The sequence below is a fragment of the Mchenga conophoros genome, linkage group LG19 (assembly GCF_057382185.1).
Source record: "Mchenga conophoros isolate Kocher_MC1m ecotype Shallow Benthic linkage group LG19, M_conophoros_male_GT1.1, whole genome shotgun sequence".
NCBI classification, from domain to species: Eukaryota; Metazoa; Chordata; class Actinopteri; order Cichliformes; family Cichlidae; genus Mchenga; species Mchenga conophoros.
In genome coordinates, this window is record NC_140544.1 from 20,367,901 (window position 1) to 20,384,221 (window position 16,321).

Below are 16,321 nucleotides of genomic sequence, written 5' to 3' on the forward strand. Positions count from 1 at the left end.
CTAAAAGCCTGATGTTTATCTGTCCATAATGTTAAAAATAGAAAAATAAGTTATTGCATTAATACAATTGCCACAAAAGAAGTATCCTATTAATTTATTCAAGTAATGTAATATTTTTACCCGTGTTGCACTTTTTTTTGTAAGCTGATATATACTTTACGCAGTTCACATGGAATATCATACAATTCTACATCACAGTCACAAAGGCTTGCACACAAAGACAGAATACAATAAATTTGTAGCCTAGAACAAAAGAAACGCAAACGAAAATACGACCAACTTAATATGAAGGCTGCACAATTCCACAAACTTGCACAGCCACGAAACGCCTAAAATATTTAGATATTAATATTTATTAAGTGTCACAATAAGTTTTACTTTTAAAGTTGTGTCGAGATGCAAAAAAAAAAAAAGCTAGAAGAGCAAGATACTTTCCATAGTCTAAATTTACCTTGCAGTCACGTGACACAGCAGTAGGCGTGTCTACGTGCAGGTTGTGTAAAATAGACAGGTGTGGGGACCTTGTGCAAGATGCAGTCATGGCTTCAGGGTTTTGTAACACCTGCTCGCAGTTGTTGAAGGAATTTGCGGATCACTTGAGGAGCGCTTGGAGAGAGCTGGAGATCAAGATAAAGGAAGCTTTCAGAGAGATTGGACGGTGCAATTGCTTTAGGATTTCATCCGAGAGAAGGACGGCTTTTGATTTGCCTTCCTTACGCCTCAACTGTGGTAGGAAAATTGCAGCCATGCGTATTTTTTTATGGAAATCGCAGTGGAAGAACAAAAACCGAGGCAGTGTGTTATTTGGAAAATTGAAAAGCATCAAAGTAAACGTTTAGACAGCAACTTCTTTAAACTTTCATACTGCATGTGCTATTACTCTTCAAAGTTGTACACAAGTTTATATGATCAATTCAATTAATCTCTTTCCCCCCTCCCAGACAACGAAACTCAACTTCTCAGCCAGGAAAGTCTGCAAACACTGAACAAACTTGCAACCTCAGAAAACACTGATCTACAAATGACTTCAGCCATGTATTATCTACACCTCAGTCATCATCGTGAGTATAAAGATTTCACGTTTTTGTTTCATCTGACAGTATTCCTGATAGCATTGGCTTGCAGATGATCAGCTGTTGTTTGCACTTCAGGTTTCTTCATAGGCCTCTATCAGTTACTGCAGAGATATTTTCTCTAACGGGTGTGACCAGCATGCAAATTTCCAACTGTATTTTTTCCCCAAGGTTGGCAGATAAAACGCCCACTTATGGACCCATGTGTTACAAAGAAGGAAGAATAAGAGGATTTTACTGTGGAATTCACAGTATGCTTTATTATAATCTGCCAACCAAGAGCCCTATTGTGCATATTAGGCTGAGGCTTCTTCTTTCAATACAGCATAGACAGTGTTCTGTAGTATGTAAATGGGTGACCAGGTGTTTTGTGTATAGGTGGCAGTTGACAGATTGCTGTGTTTAGATGCTTGAGATTATAGCACAACTCATGAGGGATATATCTTTTGAATTCATAATCAGCTACAAGTATGTAATTCAAATTTGTAACATTTAGCTTCTCCCAGTAAGACTGACTGACATACAACTACTATAAACTGGTCTCAACTCGAACATTGTTCATTCTGACAGCAAAAAATATGACTTAAGTTTCAAAATGTGTTATTTTTCCCTTGTTTGTGTGTTACAGTGAACTGTCCATTACCAGATGCCTTCATGGAGCCCATCGTGGCTCTACTTTTATCATCTGATCTCGATGTTCAAAAGACTGTCTCTCTCGCCCTTGTAAATCTGTTACTAAAGAATAATGGTAAGAGATAATAATAGTAAGATATTTACATTATTATAATTTTTTTTTAATTAATCCAGAATTTTAGTGATTTTGATAGTATGATTCTAAAAACTCGTGTTCTTTTGGATCAAATGGCTTATTTATCATTTGCCATTCATAAAATTTGATTTCAGTGTGTAAAGAATTGGTGATAGAAATGGGGATGCTGGTGCCCATAATTGAGTTGTTCCGGTCAGGTGATCCCACTGCTCAGTGTCACTCCTGTGCCTGTGTTGCCATGTTGGCCTCCTCAGGTTTGTACAGACCTTAATTTTTAAAGTATTTTTCGACACGGTTTAGAAAGTACAAACACTTAATTTTAAAAACGTATTATGTATTGCAAAATAAATAGCAGGACTTTCAGGATGGCAAGAGAACTGAAGCCTTATGAGAAAAGTAGTTATTTTGTTCCATATGCTTCTTGAAATGACCTCTCCTCTGTCTTGCTGAAATTCTGCTAATTTGTTTTGGGCCACTAGCACTCCAAAATTGTCCCTGCATGCATGGTTGCTATTTCATCTTTCTTTCCAGAGTCAAATCGAGATTCTTTGATGGTTGATGGAATCATACCACTCTTGGCTTTAGCAAAATCTTTTGATCCAAAGGTCCAACGGAATGCAACTTGGGCTCTATTACACCTCACGCAGTCAGGTGGGACCATTTCATTTGAATGTCACTGTGCACTTACAGTTGTGTTTAGAAGTTTAGATACACTCATCATTGGCATCAATGCCATTGTAATTTAGGGATTACTTTGAACTGTTCTTTTTCTAGGAATGATTGTGCAGTATACATGTTTATTGAGTTTAAAAAAAACAAAACAAGGAGTCTGTGCACAGTTTTGAATTTATTTGGGGTTTTGTCTAATCGACCCAGGGTCAAAAGTATAGATACAGGCTCAGATATACACACATCCTTACATTAATGGAGGTATTAATGTTTTGTTAGATGCCCTTTAGTAAGTTGCACCTCAACCAGATATTTTTAGTAACCATCAACAAGCTTCTGCAATAATTCTGGATGGATATTTTACCAATTCTGCCAAGAGAGGTAGTTGAGTTTTTATTTGTTTGATTTCTTGTGGGGTTTGTTTGTTTGTTCGTTTTTGTTTTTAAATAGGGTTGAGGTTTGGGAAACCCACTCCAGAACCTTAATCTTAGCCTCCTTCATCCTTTCCAAAAACCAGTTTTGATGTGTGTCTTTGAGATCATTGTCCCTTTGGAAGACCCAACTGACTCCAAGTTTCAATCATCTAGTTGTTAATTTTAGGTGAATTTGAAGGTAGTCCTCCCTTCTTTATTATTCCACCCACTTTGTGCCATGTACCAGTACCACTGGAAGCAAAACAGCCCCAGAGTATGGTGATACCACCACCACCATGCTTGACAGTTGAGTTGATAGCCTCACCTTTATTGCTCTAAGCACACCTCTTGTCTTTGTGGTATTCTCTTTCTTGGTCAGCACCCCCTCAGCCCAACTGATGTAAAACTTGCTTCACATGAACAGTGATGCTGACGTTCCTGCGGTTTTCAGGCAGGCTTGAGCCTTGGTGGTTCCTGGGTTGCTGAACCAATTTCTTCTCATCTGAGGGTGATAGTTTAGGTCTTTTTGTTTTCCAGAGATGGGCAAAGTGGTGACAAATCCTAATAACTTGTACTTATGTACAGTTGTTTGAAGTAATGCTCTATAAACCCGCAGTTGACTCCAAGAGACCTTCCTAACTTGTGCAACAGTTCTCATTGTTTGTTCTTCACTGAGTTCCCAGGAGTTTCCATTGTTCTGAGTATTGGTCAGTCCAACATATGCTCTCAAACAAATGCTCCTTATGCAGGCAAAAAGAAACTGAGTTGTAGTCAATCATGATCACTAACAAGGAGTTAATTTGCCATGGCCTTAGGCCTAGAAGCTTGTTGATGGCTACTAAAACCATCTGGTCGATGTGTAACTTAGTAAGGGAGGATGTTTACCCATTACCAGGAAAGCAGCAGGACCAGACCTAAGCATTTCACTGCATATCGTACTGTGTATGACTGTGTACGTGACAAATAAAATTTGAATTTGATTTATTGGGGGTGTAATTATATATTTGAGACTTTATCTATACACTTTTTTTTTTCTTGGTGTGGATTAGAGAACTGCACCCAATTTGTGTGTTTTTTATTTATTTTTTTATATAAATCATTAAAGACGTATGCTGTACAGTCTTTCCACCCTGGAAAAGAACAGTTTAAAGAATTAAAAAGCCAAAATTCCCGTGACATCCATGCCGATGACGAGTGTATGTAAATTTTTAAGCACAACTGTATTTTCCAGAAACTTCTCAATTTCTTCCAGTGTTACATTTCCTTTTATTTTATGTTTTTACTCTTCAGATTGGTCAACAAGGCTGTTATGCCAAGCAGGAGCGATTCCTGTTTTGCTTCTTCTCCTACAGTCCTCAGATTCAGAGGTTCAGTTTTATAGCTGCACTGCTCTTTGCAACATTTCTGCTATCCACGAGCATCACCCAAGATTGCTCAGAATTGGGGGTCACTATTTATCAAGGTCTCTTTTGACTCTTATGTCTTCACCTGTGAAAAAGGTAACTCTGAACATGAGTTATTTTAACTTAGTTTAAAGAAAATATATTTTTAAAGAGGGGGAAAAAAAACCAACTTCCTTTTCAGAATTCAGCCCAAGCGTGCCGGTGCCTGCAGACTCTTTCAAAGAATGGTAATAAAAATGGTATAAAAAGTAAATTCAAAAAAGGTATCATACCTCTGGCAGATGGTGTTTATTACTTTTATGTGTAGTTCTCATTCAGGACCAGCTGATGGAGCTTGACTGCGTGTTGCCTCTGAAGGCGCTGTTAAAAACCTCTACTTCAGTGTGGATTGAATCGGCACTAACGCTACTGTCTACACTGTCGGCACACCCGTCAAACACCGTATGTTAGCCTAAATAAATAATTAACAATAAAGCTGGGAGCAGTCCTGGTTTTATTATACAACTGCTTAGTGGTTGAGTATGGTTTTATTTTTGCATTGTGCCAATATTTATTGAAATTTTACTTTAGTGGCATTCAGTGTCACCTAAAGTAATTGCACAGTTTTTATTTAAATTCTAATATTGACAGTAGTTTTGTAATTTGATTCCAGGACATCCTGGTAAGTGAAGGACTATTGGAGGAAATTGGTCAGGTGCTTCATCATCCCAGATCAAACTCTGTTATAGTCACATACAGCTGCAAGATAATCACCAATCTGTGCACTTCCCACGTTGGTGAGCAGGTACTTGCAGACTACAATTCTTTTTTTCTTTTTGTTTTCCTACCTCTGCTTTATTGATTTGTCCAAGACTGATAAAGTTATCCTAAATCCAACCATTGTAATCTAGGCTGTGATGGAAAGTCTGTGCTTACCAGGACTCCTCTGTGCGCTTGTGTCTAACACCCTGTCAGATGAGACATTGCTTCATGTGACATCATGCTTGCATCACCTGATGGCCTGTGGTGAGAGATCTTGACTTGAAATAATGACTTATTTATTTTGAATGTTTGCGGTGGAAAACTTTTTAATAATCTATTACAATTACTCACTGTTTCAGATGTACTCCGGACAAAATTGTCAGCAACCATAACATCAGAAAAAGTTTCAGGCTTAGTGAAGCTGTCAGAGCAAATCAGAAATTCCCAGCTGGCGTACAACTCTGCAGCTATCATAAGCGAATTAGAAATGACTGGTAATGCAATGTGGCAAGAGAAAAGAATACCTTCCTTTTGTGTTTTTACGCTGGATGTATTAAATGTTTCTGTTTTCATTACAGAAGAGATGATCCGTTTGTTGAAGCCACATTACACTTCCATATCCAAGTACCTGTTGGGATTCCTCAAAAAGAAAGATGTTAAATTCCAGCAGCTTGGCGTAGTTACCATATTTAACCTCAAGAAAGGTTTGCATTAATTGCACATTTATTTAAGAACTGAAAATACTGCATAAAATTTAAACAGTCTGTCATTGTAAGAGTTCAGAGTTTCTTCCTGTCTTCCTCTGCAGATGGAGACTTTTCATCTCTGTTGACTAACAGTGAGCTAAAGGTTCAGCTATTGAAGGTGCATGCACAGACAGAGGAAACTAGACAGCTGCTTCAAATGATTCAGCCCCTTTCTCCATCTCCTGTCAACTCTGGACTTTCTCAGTGAAGTTACAAAGAGACGCGCACAGACTTTGCATGAACATAACCACGTTGCATGTAAAAGCTACATTTTTATATGTGTTGTTTTTTTGTTTTTTAGCCTGGGGTTTTAAAATGCTTGGTAGTTTTTATTTTTACAGTTTATTTATGTTTTCAACTGGAAAAACAAGGCGAAGACGTGGCATAGTATTAACTTTAATCAAATATGGCATATAATAGGCTAACGTGATAGTCATAAGCAGTACTTGAACTATAAGATCAAATATTGTGGCTCAGATACATCTGGTTTTGTTTTATGCTTTTATATTAATAAACTCTTAAACTCTATGCATCAGACATTGCTTGTAAAGTGATTATGCAATATCAAACAAAGCAGTCAGTGCAAAAAAAAAAAAAAAAAATACACTGTGCATTGTATCCTCTAAATTGGCACAAATACACACACACACAACAAAAATGAAGCACAGTCTTTGGAAACTATATTCCATAGCAGCTTTGAATTACATGATTGCTATACTTTACAAAATCCAAGGTTAAGGTACAGTGGGAATGCAGGAATCTTTTGCTAAGACATTAAACTCTTGTATTCTCTGAGCAAACTGCCACTTTTGCTATTCTAACTCCACAGTGACAAAACCGAGGAAGAAAAAGTGCAAGGGTGGCAAGAAATATCAGGAATAAGCAAAAAGCATACGGCATATTGTGACTGTTTAGAGTTCCTATTCCTAATATTTCAACAGAGGCAACACTCTCCTTAACTGATACACTACGTTTGCCAGCACAGTCTACATCTACTGCTTTTTGGATAGTTATTAGATCAGAAAACTGCTGTACTGAAAAAGCTCATATGCGATTCGCTTTATGCTTGTGCCACTGGTTACACACAGAAAAGTGACCAAATGCTGACATCCTCATCGGGAGGCAAGGTTATAATTTTACATGCTCTTTCAAAGTGCCGAAGGGGAGCAAAATAGCTGTGCAGCAGTAATTCTTGTGTATTCACCGGTCTCCAACAAAGGCTTTGAAAGTCATCCTGCAGGCATTCAGATGACCTCTAAAAAAAAGCAAAGGAAGACGACGAATGATAGATATTAAATCAAAAACAGCAAATATAACATTTTGAAAGCAGCATTATGAGCATAGAACTGTTCACCATCAACCTGAATACGTTTTTTTCAAAGCTTGCATAACTTTCCCCCATTTATAACTGAGTTTTCATGAGTTGGTTGCTGCGGGCCTGCCTGCACAAATCACTGTGGATCATCAATCACGAGTGAGTGAGCCTGCCTGTGTGGGTAGTACAGCCAATTGGGAATTAATATGGCAAATTATAACATGTAAATGAGTAACTGGTAACTTAAGGTGGGTGATTCTACAAACACACTCGCTGATTATTAGACTGATGGTTGGTTTCGCTTTCCCACCCTGAGGACAAGTGTTTTTAAATACTATGCTGGTTGTTTCTCACCTGCACGTTGGTGGGTCTGGATTTCCTCCAGGCCAGTGAGAGTTCTAAGAGACCTGCGTTCTTTGAAGGCCACAACAGGTAGCATATCCTCCTGACTGTTCAGGCCCAGCTGTGTGGTTTTATTTCCCACTGGCGCCTTGGCTGTATCTTCTATCGTTCCATTGTGCACAGGCTGCGTGTTTTCCTTTGGTTGGGCATCATTTGACATAATCCTCACTGGAACAGATTTCTGTGATAAAAGACATTAATCATTTTAGTTAAGGACAAGTTGTGTGGCTTTTAAAAGTTAAACAGATTGTTTAATAGCTGATGCAGAATGTGCGTCATGACAGACCTGAGGCAGTAGACTTTTTAAAAAACGAAACACTTAATCTCACCGTATCTGGAGAATCAGTCCTTCTGGTTCTCCGCATGATCTCCTCAAGTCGCTGCAAAAGAAAACAACATTCACTAAAATACTTTCACTCAGAGAATACATTCAGTGTCTTTCATAAAACAGATTTTTCGGCACATCTTGTTTCCATAATAAATTTAAAAATGCTTACAAGTTAAAGGTAAAATAGTAAAACATCCACTTTTAAAAATACTGTTTGTAATATATTTTTTTTGACAACCGTGGCAATGGCTAAAAGCTAAAATGAGGCAACTTTTATTGCAGAGTCTCCTGATGTTCCAAGGAACAAGGGTACCGATTTTCAGCCTCGTCCCTTGTGTACAGAAATGTCTCTGGGCTCTGTAAAACTCTGAAAGATATTAGTGATCACAGTGGATGAAATCTCCAAATTATTTAGAATTAAAAAGGTTCTTCTTAAATGGCTGAAATATTTTGTCCATGCAGTCTTACACAGAGTGATGAACCCCAGTGCAGCTTTATTTCTCAAAGTTTCTTGCTCTTTTTATACTCATTGATTTTTCTTCTTAACTTTATAAGTTGTCAGATTTTGGTATTTCGTTTTTTTTTGGGGGGGGGGGTTAGCATTATACAACAGTGCCATTTTCAACATGTTGCAGGAATCAAGTTCAAACAATGAATGGAAACAATAAAATCTCAGTTTTTTAAGTCTTTTAAATATTTTCAGTTGCACAGTGTCCATTTTTATCATTGTAACTTCTTTTGCTAAGTGGGGTGTATTATTATTTTTTGATTAATTCAGTTAATGTGTGGCCCGAGCTGTATACAGAAATGACGGCCGTACTTTAAAATCCTAGTTGTCACCTTTTTCCTTGCTTGGCGCTCTGCCTCCTCTTTCTGTGCGAGCATTTCCCGCTCTTGTTTCAACTGCTCTGCTCGTGCTTGCTCTTTGGCTAGTTCCTCCTCTCTCTGCACAGACGGGTAAAAAACATTAAGTAAGAACGTGAATAGAAAACCTATCTACGAATATAATGCATGATAACAACAAACTTTTCTGTTTCCCACCTGTTTCTGCAAGAGGGCAGCTTCCCTCATAGCCTGAGCTCTCTCTTCCTCAGCTCGTCTCTGCTCTTCTTGCTCCCTTCTCCTCTTCTCCTCTATGAGACGCTGAGCCTCAGCCTGCTGTCGTGCCCGCTCCTCTGCCCTCCTGCGCTCAAGTTCTTCATGGCTCTGCCTGGATGTTATTTCTAATGTTCTTAAAAGCTTGCTAATGAATATTGTTACCATATACTTGGATGTGCTTTTTTACCTTTCAGCCTCCTCCCTCTGTAAGCGCTCCTGCTCCTCTTTCTCCCGCTGTAGTCGGGCCTCTCGCCTCTTTTCAGCCAGGAGACGTGAGGCTTCCTCTGGGTCAGTAGTTCCAGCTGAGGGGCGGGACATGACTTCAGGAGTCTGTGGAGCTGGACAAGGAGGCATTTTGGAGAGACCTAAAGAGAAATAATTTACACTTCACTATAAATATCCCAGAAACACATTGACACACTTTGTGCTAGATACATTTTTCTAGCTTACCTCCATCTCCTGCTGTTCTCTTTGATGTCACTTTGTCTTTGTCAGGCAAGTTTGAACTTGGAGTCTCCTGTGGATTTTTACCCCTCAGTTTCTCTTGCTGAGATTCAACTGATTTCCTGACAGGCCTGGAGTTAGCAGGAGAGAGGGCAGAGTTGCAAGCAGCAGCATCTTCCTCAGGGAGTGATGGGAGCTCAGGCTGGAGCAGGGTTGGCTGTTTGATGACTGATCTTTGTGAGGTCCTTTAAGAAAAATTAAAAGGGAGCATTTTGTTCACATTACTGCCGCTCTGTCTCTGATGCACAGTTGTGGCACTTTACCTACCGTTCTGATGATGGAGAGGATGTTCTGCTCGGCATCAGAGCTGATTTTACACAGACGCTGATGGTATTTGATTGAACGTTAGAGAGAGTACTTGAGGTCCTCTTAACAATGTTTTGCTGCTTTGCTGCTTTTATCTAGATCAAAAGAAAATGTTATTTCCAATTCAAAACTGACTGAAAAAAGAGACAGCTGGCTGATCGTAAAGATTTCTAATGAAAAGAAACAGCTAGCTGTACCTGTGCCACACTGATGCTTCTGTGCTGGCTGTTGCGAGAACCAGAGGAAGCAGATGGCCTGTTGTGGACTGAACCAGAGTGATGCCGGGGTTTGTGAGTGGTGGTGGTATTCATGGAGTGGAATGAAACTGCACGGCGACAAACATGGACAACTGAGCCAGTGTTTTGCGCCATAATTATGGCAAATTGGAGAGCAATGCAGAAACGGTGGGAACAGTGAAAAGGGTGGAAATATGAAGTAGTGTATCAGCAGAGAGAAAAACAGCAGCGTTAGAGACCAGAGGGCCCTGAGATATTAGTTGTTGTAGCAACAGAAGTTCCTTAATGTTAAATTAAAATAAGTACATTCTTCTGTTATGGGGGAGAGTACCTTGTTCTCCTGACTGACAACCAGCACTCTTGCTCCTGGCCAGATAAGAGCATGTGGGGGTAAGGAGACGACTGACCAGGTTCTTCTCCCATGTGGTCAGTGGCAAGCGATGTGGAACTAGTGTATTAATCAGTGTAAAGTTTTAAATGCAGCAAAAACAGAAGATAGGGTTTGCCAAGAATTGTTGTGTTAAGATATCGTACAGAGACAACAGATACTGCAAGCAGGTTGTTATGAGTTTAGTAAGATTATGTTAGAAAAAAAGAAAGGAGAGAGAAATGAAAGCACATTCGCCTAGCTTACCATTTTTAGTGAGTTTCCTTCCTCTTGCATTTTGACTGAGGCTCTGCTGGGCCTTTTGGCTCTTCTCGAGTGTCCTACGCACTGCAGATTCATATCGTTCCTTAATTCAGAAACACCTTTGAGTTAATTTTACTGAATTTAGCCTGAACAGTGAACTCATCAGCATTGCTGGAAATAAAATACTCGATATCCACCATCAAAACTCACTCTCTCCTCTTTGAGCCTCTGCTTCCGCTTCTCTTCCACAGCAGCACGCCTCCTCTCCTCTTTGAGCCTCTGCTCCAGGAGTTTCTTCTTGCGCTCCTGCAGTTGTTGTTCATAGTAAAGCCTAGCCCGCTGCTCCCGCTCTAACCTGCTCAGTTCCCGAGAGGCTAAGAATGAACAAAGCAGTACAACATGGATTTTTGTTTATGTAAATATTATTAGAAATTGAGGTAAGTGTACTTGCAAGGACATGTGAATATTACCATCATGTAGGGGCCCACATACCAAGTAGCTTCTGGTGCTCTTCTCTTCTTTCTCGTGCGGCTTTCAGCCTCTCGTCAACATTTTGTCCATTACCTGCCAGGATGCAAGGATACGATATAATAGCAATTTTACTTACAGAAGTAAAAAAAACATGGCCTGACATCCTAAAAATATGACAGCGGGGTGAGTGTGCTCTCAAAAACCTGCAGCAGCCCGAGGAGTAACTGTGTTGCAGATGTTGACAGAACAGGTTGCTTTCTTCACTGTCGCTGAAATCGGTTTGTGATAAGAGCCATTTTCTGTCAGAGAGAGGAAAAAAAACTTATTCTGTAGAATATTCCTTCATCAAGGCTTTATTTTTTGTAATAAAACTCATACTCATTACACAGATACTTGGAATTGTCTCCGTCTGTAAACAGACACAAGTTTATAAAACTAAATTGTTTGAGGTGGCCCTTGGACACAAACTCAAATCAAATCAGCTTTTAAGAAGCTGTCCCAAACAGTGGTGGTTCAGGACTGTTTGGCCCCAGGGTCAGCTCCACATGAAAGAGCCTTTATAAATTGCCTACATATAAAAGGCTAGCACCTGATCAGTCCTCATGAGTGCAGCTGAATCAAACACTGTAAAAGGTTAAGATAGAGTGGCACACGTAAGACTGAAGAGTAATTAGTTTAAACAAGGTGTTTCTTTAGGGCTGTACCGTGTACTGGTGTTGTTAGTTTATTTTGTAATATGTACAAACAGATGCCTTGTTATTTAGTTCACGGTAGTCATGTGCAAAGATTTCTTAAGAGAGATGCATAATCTATACGATCAACTAATAATCGATATGGTGCAATGATCCTATGGTTCTAATCTACAATCTCTGATTCAATGAAAAGGCAGGTTTGATAAGATAATCATAGAAAGCGCAGAAAAAGGCTACCAACCTTCTGTTTTTTCATATCTGTTTCTCTTCCTTTGGCTTTCGATGGTACGTGTAGAAAGAGGTCCCTGCGATGGAGGGATGACACACTGTTTCTTCTGCACAGCCATGCTATGTACTGAACCTGGCATACCAATGCTCTCCCTTAAAAACCCCCTTCCTTTCTCTCCTCCTCCTCCTCTTTTGAATTTCTATTTCAAGATGCCTCTGGGTCCTCGGTTAAGTGTGCTGTGCATGGAACTGCCTCCTGCATCAGCTGCTTGTCCATCTGTGCCTCACAAATAAACAGGGAGAGAAGCAAGAATACAAAGCCTTTAGTTATACCCGTGTCCAATGGATTCGAAAATATTAAGGCAGGGTTGTTCACATTGAAAATTTCCTCCAGTCTCGTTCAGGATTACGAAAGTCTGAAGAGATTCTGAGCCTCTGTGAGTCTCATCTATAAAAAGGCTACTCCCCCTTTAAAGATCTCACCCTTGTGAGCTGCTCTGCTTTACTTTCACATAATATAGCTGTGTCACTTTAATTCCCCCACCTCACTGCCTGTTTGCTGGATGGAAGCAGGCAAAGGGATGCAGCATTTCCTGGAGGCCGTAAAAAATTGAAGCAAACCTCAGAGCTTGCCATCATGCATAATTACCATTGCATCACGGCTGCAATATCCAATGACATATATTGCCTGGACATTAACAGGCAATATAGTGATGCAGTTAGTGTTCATAACAGATGAGACGAAAATTGCCTTTTTCCCTATGATTCATCCTTGGCGAATGAAATAGTCTGGCCACTAGATGGCGGGCTTTCTTTAAAGAAACAGATTCAGCTATAGCCACCCAGATTTGACACGTGACATTTTTACATGTGACATTTTTACTTAATGGTTTGTTGTTGTTAATTTATGTGCTTTACCACTTGGATTTGTAAACAGTGCATTATAACTTAGCTGACCAGCAGTCCCTGTGCTACACTTATTTTTAACCTTAACCTGTCACCTCAATTTTTCTTACAAGTTTAAAAGATAGCAATGCCATTCAATAAATTTTCAATCTACTTAGAAATCGACTGAAAACAGAAAGTGTGTATATCTCACATGGATATTTAATTTAAGGCTACAACATGATTTAAATGCAAAGTTTGATACCAGAGTGTTGTTTTCTAATATTCTTTGTAAAACTGTTATTTATGACAAAGTTAATCACAAATGTATGAAAGCTTAGTGGCATAAAAATTGCTTACACGTTTTTATGCATTTAATCTTTGATTATTTTGCAAAGTTTATATGCTGATATGTAACTTTTTTAAAGTATTATTACAAAACAATAAATGAGTACAATCAAATGAATGCATTCATTTTACATTACAGCCTTGTGTTCAATAATCAATATTAGCTGAGAACAGGTTGTTTAACCTGCTCATTTCTTCCTTCCTAGTTGCCATCATAACATAAAACACCATTAAAGATGGAAATCATCTGCCAGCTTAAGCAAGAGATAATTCTCCATCCATGGTTAGCTACAAAAACACTAAGCTAGCATGCCTATTAGCTTACTTTCTTCATGAAGCTAAACTATCAGCTGAACTTTTTCTAAAAAGTATAAAACGTTTAGCTTTTTATTAGCAAATATCTACTGATAAATAGTTAGTTTTGAGAGAAAAGAAAACATTTTATAGGCATCTTACATACAACTGTTAGCATTAGATTTAGCTAAAATAAAGTCTATACTGTCTCTGAGTAAATTTAGAATGACCCAATCAGGAACCAGAAAAGAACTGTGCTGGTGCAGTTTGAGTTGAACTGTTAATACTACTACTACTACTAATAATAATAATAATAATAATAATAATAATGATATTGATAATAATAATAACTAGACAATGAAACTGTTTTTCACTAGGGTAAACTAATCCATATCTGTAGGAAATAATTACTAATAACACTAACAAGGCTGGCAATGTTGTGTTATGTGCATAATTACATGCAACTCCACTCTTTTAGCTAGAAGGAACGACTGCTACTAACAGCTGCAATGAAAACAACTTTACAGCTTCTCAAAATGTATTTTTCTTTTCAAGCCCTACATACTTTATGGTGAATGTGTCCCCGTCTGGCAGCTTAAACATATAAACTTTCTTTTGTGCTCACTATAGAGACACAAATGAGTCCAAATTATATGTTATCTTGTATAACATATCTTGATTTGGATCAGAAAACCTTGCCTTTTGACTCTCACTCCAAAGGCTTTTAAAAAAAAAAGTCAGGTATGTTTAACAGTCCTTCTAAATTCGGTCTCCTCTGCACTGTGAGCAGTATTTTGGGTATCAGCTGACTGTTAAGAGTAGTGAAAGGATATTTGTTCCTTGTCTTTAGTTCCCTTCCAGGTATGGTCCTCTTTTTTTCAGCTGTGTAGTGAGCCAAACACAGTACAGCCAACTGCAGTGACAGTTCTTCAGCCACCAGGTGGTGTTTCCATTCCTTTCTTGGGGATTAAAGAGAGAAACATGGTAAGATGCAAAAATGTATAGACTCTCCAAGCACTGTCCATGATGTGCTCACACAATTTGACAACACAAACGCTCTCACATGATTTTTGTTTGCCCATTATATGATAATAGGGTGTTTTATTATATATAGTACACATTTCTATCCACAGACATTAAAAATAATCACTCAGATTCTGAGTATTTCTTTAGTTTCTGAGGTCATATAGGGTCAAATACACCCAGGCCCTACGTGCTGACTAGTTAGCACAATGCCAACTCAACACCACCACCAACAATGCCCTGTGGCTGTGTTTCACTGGTCAAGCTTGCCAGAGTCGTCATCCAAACAGTCTGAAATGTGCCCCAACGATATAGTACACCACAGTCAGCTGGTGTCCCCACAGAGTCAGTGGAGCATGAATAAGATGTTGATAACCAATCTACAACCAACAGCCAAAAGAGGTCTTTGGACACTGGACCTACATGGGATAAGGTTGCATGATTGGTATCAATTCATTCTGTGACTCATCTGTGACTCATCCTAGACGACATTGTCAAAGGTGTCACTTTCTCATGCATATTCATAAGTGTTACCTAAATATTCATCCATAATATAGATAATGCTTTCTTTTATTGCACAGATATTGTGTTTTGAAACTCTTATGTTGTATAAAGAAGTCCACTTCAATCTGATTTTATTCAAGGCGCTTAATATTGCAAGGTCAAAACCCTACAAAATTAGCGAGAAATGCCCAACAATCAGATGATCCCCTATGAGAAAGCAATTGTGACAGTGGGAAGGAAGAACTCCCTTATAACAGGAAGAGACACCCAGCAGCACCTGGATTAGCCCTCTGCTCTAACAAGCTAGAAGGTAAGAGGAAAAAGAAGAGAAAAAAAGAAGAGCACAGAGACACTAGAACAAAACAAAAACTATGGGAAATTATTAAGTCATGTTAATTTTTGTTCTTTGTCAAAACAGAAACACCAGCGATGGCAGACTGGTTTGGTCCCTAGAGTCATCTTCTGTGCTTAAAGTTGAATTTGATGACAACATCCATCAGAGAATGAGGTTAGTATATGAGACAGCAGGGGCAACCAGTAACTTTGCACTATTGGTGACACGGTTAGCTCTCCTGGAGGAACTAGGACATCTCCTCAACCCCTCTTAGCTGGTATTGAATCATGTAATTAACAGCAGAATCCCTCAACAGACACCAGTGACACCACAGGCTGGTGTCACTGAGCTGACACTTCCCACTGCGCAGGTGGGAAAAGAATATATCTGTTACGGATCTAGGTAAAAACAAGGAAGCTACTGCACAAAGTTAAAAACAGTGTTTTGTTTGAAATGCATTTACCCAAAATAGTTTCATACATGCATCACTTAAAATAGTCTTTGCATCATTTAATTAAGAGTGTTATCCATAGGCATTTTTCCCTATATGATAACAAAGATACTGTGTTTGTGTTATTTCCTGCAAGCAAATCTATTTCTTTTATTGTGAACAGCGATACTGCCTCTTAATGAGGTTGCCACATGCAACACTGACTGGGCCATCTAAATAATTTAGGGACTTGTTTCATCGGATACTAGGAACTTTAGACTTTGACGTATAGCTTACAGACTGGCTGTATGTGTAATTGATGAGATGATGAGTTGTACTTCAGCATGCAAGAGAAGTTGCATTGAATAGAAGTTGCTAAAGCATATCTCAGCTCGGCAAAATAATGCAACACAATCAAGGCTTTTGGCAAATACTTCTACTCCCCCTGTTAAAAACACATGCTGGTTCCTTAATCTTT

The 16,321-nt window shown here is 38.9% G+C and overlaps 2 protein-coding genes across 5 annotated transcripts; one reads left to right on the top strand and one right to left on the bottom strand.

Moving 5' to 3' along the window:
• The first annotated feature begins 509 nt into the window (after nucleotides 1-509).
• Nucleotides 510-6,342, top strand: LOC146552153 (uncharacterized). 2 transcript variants are annotated; one of them, XM_085257440.1, is made up of 13 exons: nucleotides 510-729; nucleotides 942-1,061; nucleotides 1,702-1,821; nucleotides 1,977-2,096; nucleotides 2,374-2,493; nucleotides 4,215-4,423; nucleotides 4,509-4,554; nucleotides 4,635-4,768; nucleotides 4,980-5,111; nucleotides 5,218-5,332; nucleotides 5,428-5,562; nucleotides 5,647-5,772; nucleotides 5,852-6,342. In XM_085257440.1, exons 1-13 carry the CDS (start codon nucleotides 540-542, stop codon nucleotides 5,902-5,904), a joined length of 1,620 nt encoding a protein of 539 aa, XP_085113566.1. In that variant the 5' UTR covers nucleotides 510-539; the 3' UTR covers nucleotides 5,905-6,342. The 2 variants fall into 2 exon arrangements, with proteins under 2 accessions (XP_085113566.1, XP_085113565.1); XM_085257439.1 differs by having other exon boundaries at nucleotides 5,877-6,342.
• On the bottom strand, nucleotides 6,195-12,526 carry map7a (microtubule-associated protein 7a). Of its 3 annotated transcripts, none has more exons than XM_085257437.1 (15): nucleotides 12,039-12,526; nucleotides 11,309-11,404; nucleotides 11,127-11,198; nucleotides 10,845-11,008; nucleotides 10,638-10,737; nucleotides 10,335-10,451; nucleotides 9,965-10,092; nucleotides 9,729-9,862; nucleotides 9,408-9,646; nucleotides 9,145-9,322; nucleotides 8,901-9,069; nucleotides 8,700-8,804; nucleotides 7,861-7,911; nucleotides 7,484-7,712; nucleotides 6,195-7,069 (listed from the first exon to the last, which is right to left on the bottom strand). In XM_085257437.1, exons 1-15 carry the CDS (start codon nucleotides 12,163-12,165, stop codon nucleotides 7,059-7,061), a joined length of 1,920 nt encoding a protein of 639 aa, XP_085113563.1. In that variant the 5' UTR covers nucleotides 12,166-12,526; the 3' UTR covers nucleotides 6,195-7,058. The 3 variants fall into 3 exon arrangements, with proteins under 3 accessions (XP_085113563.1, XP_085113561.1, XP_085113564.1); XM_085257435.1 differs by having other exon boundaries at nucleotides 9,965-10,116; XM_085257438.1 differs by lacking the exon at nucleotides 10,335-10,451 and having other exon boundaries at nucleotides 12,039-12,525.
• Between the last annotated feature and the right edge of the window lie 3,795 nt (nucleotides 12,527-16,321).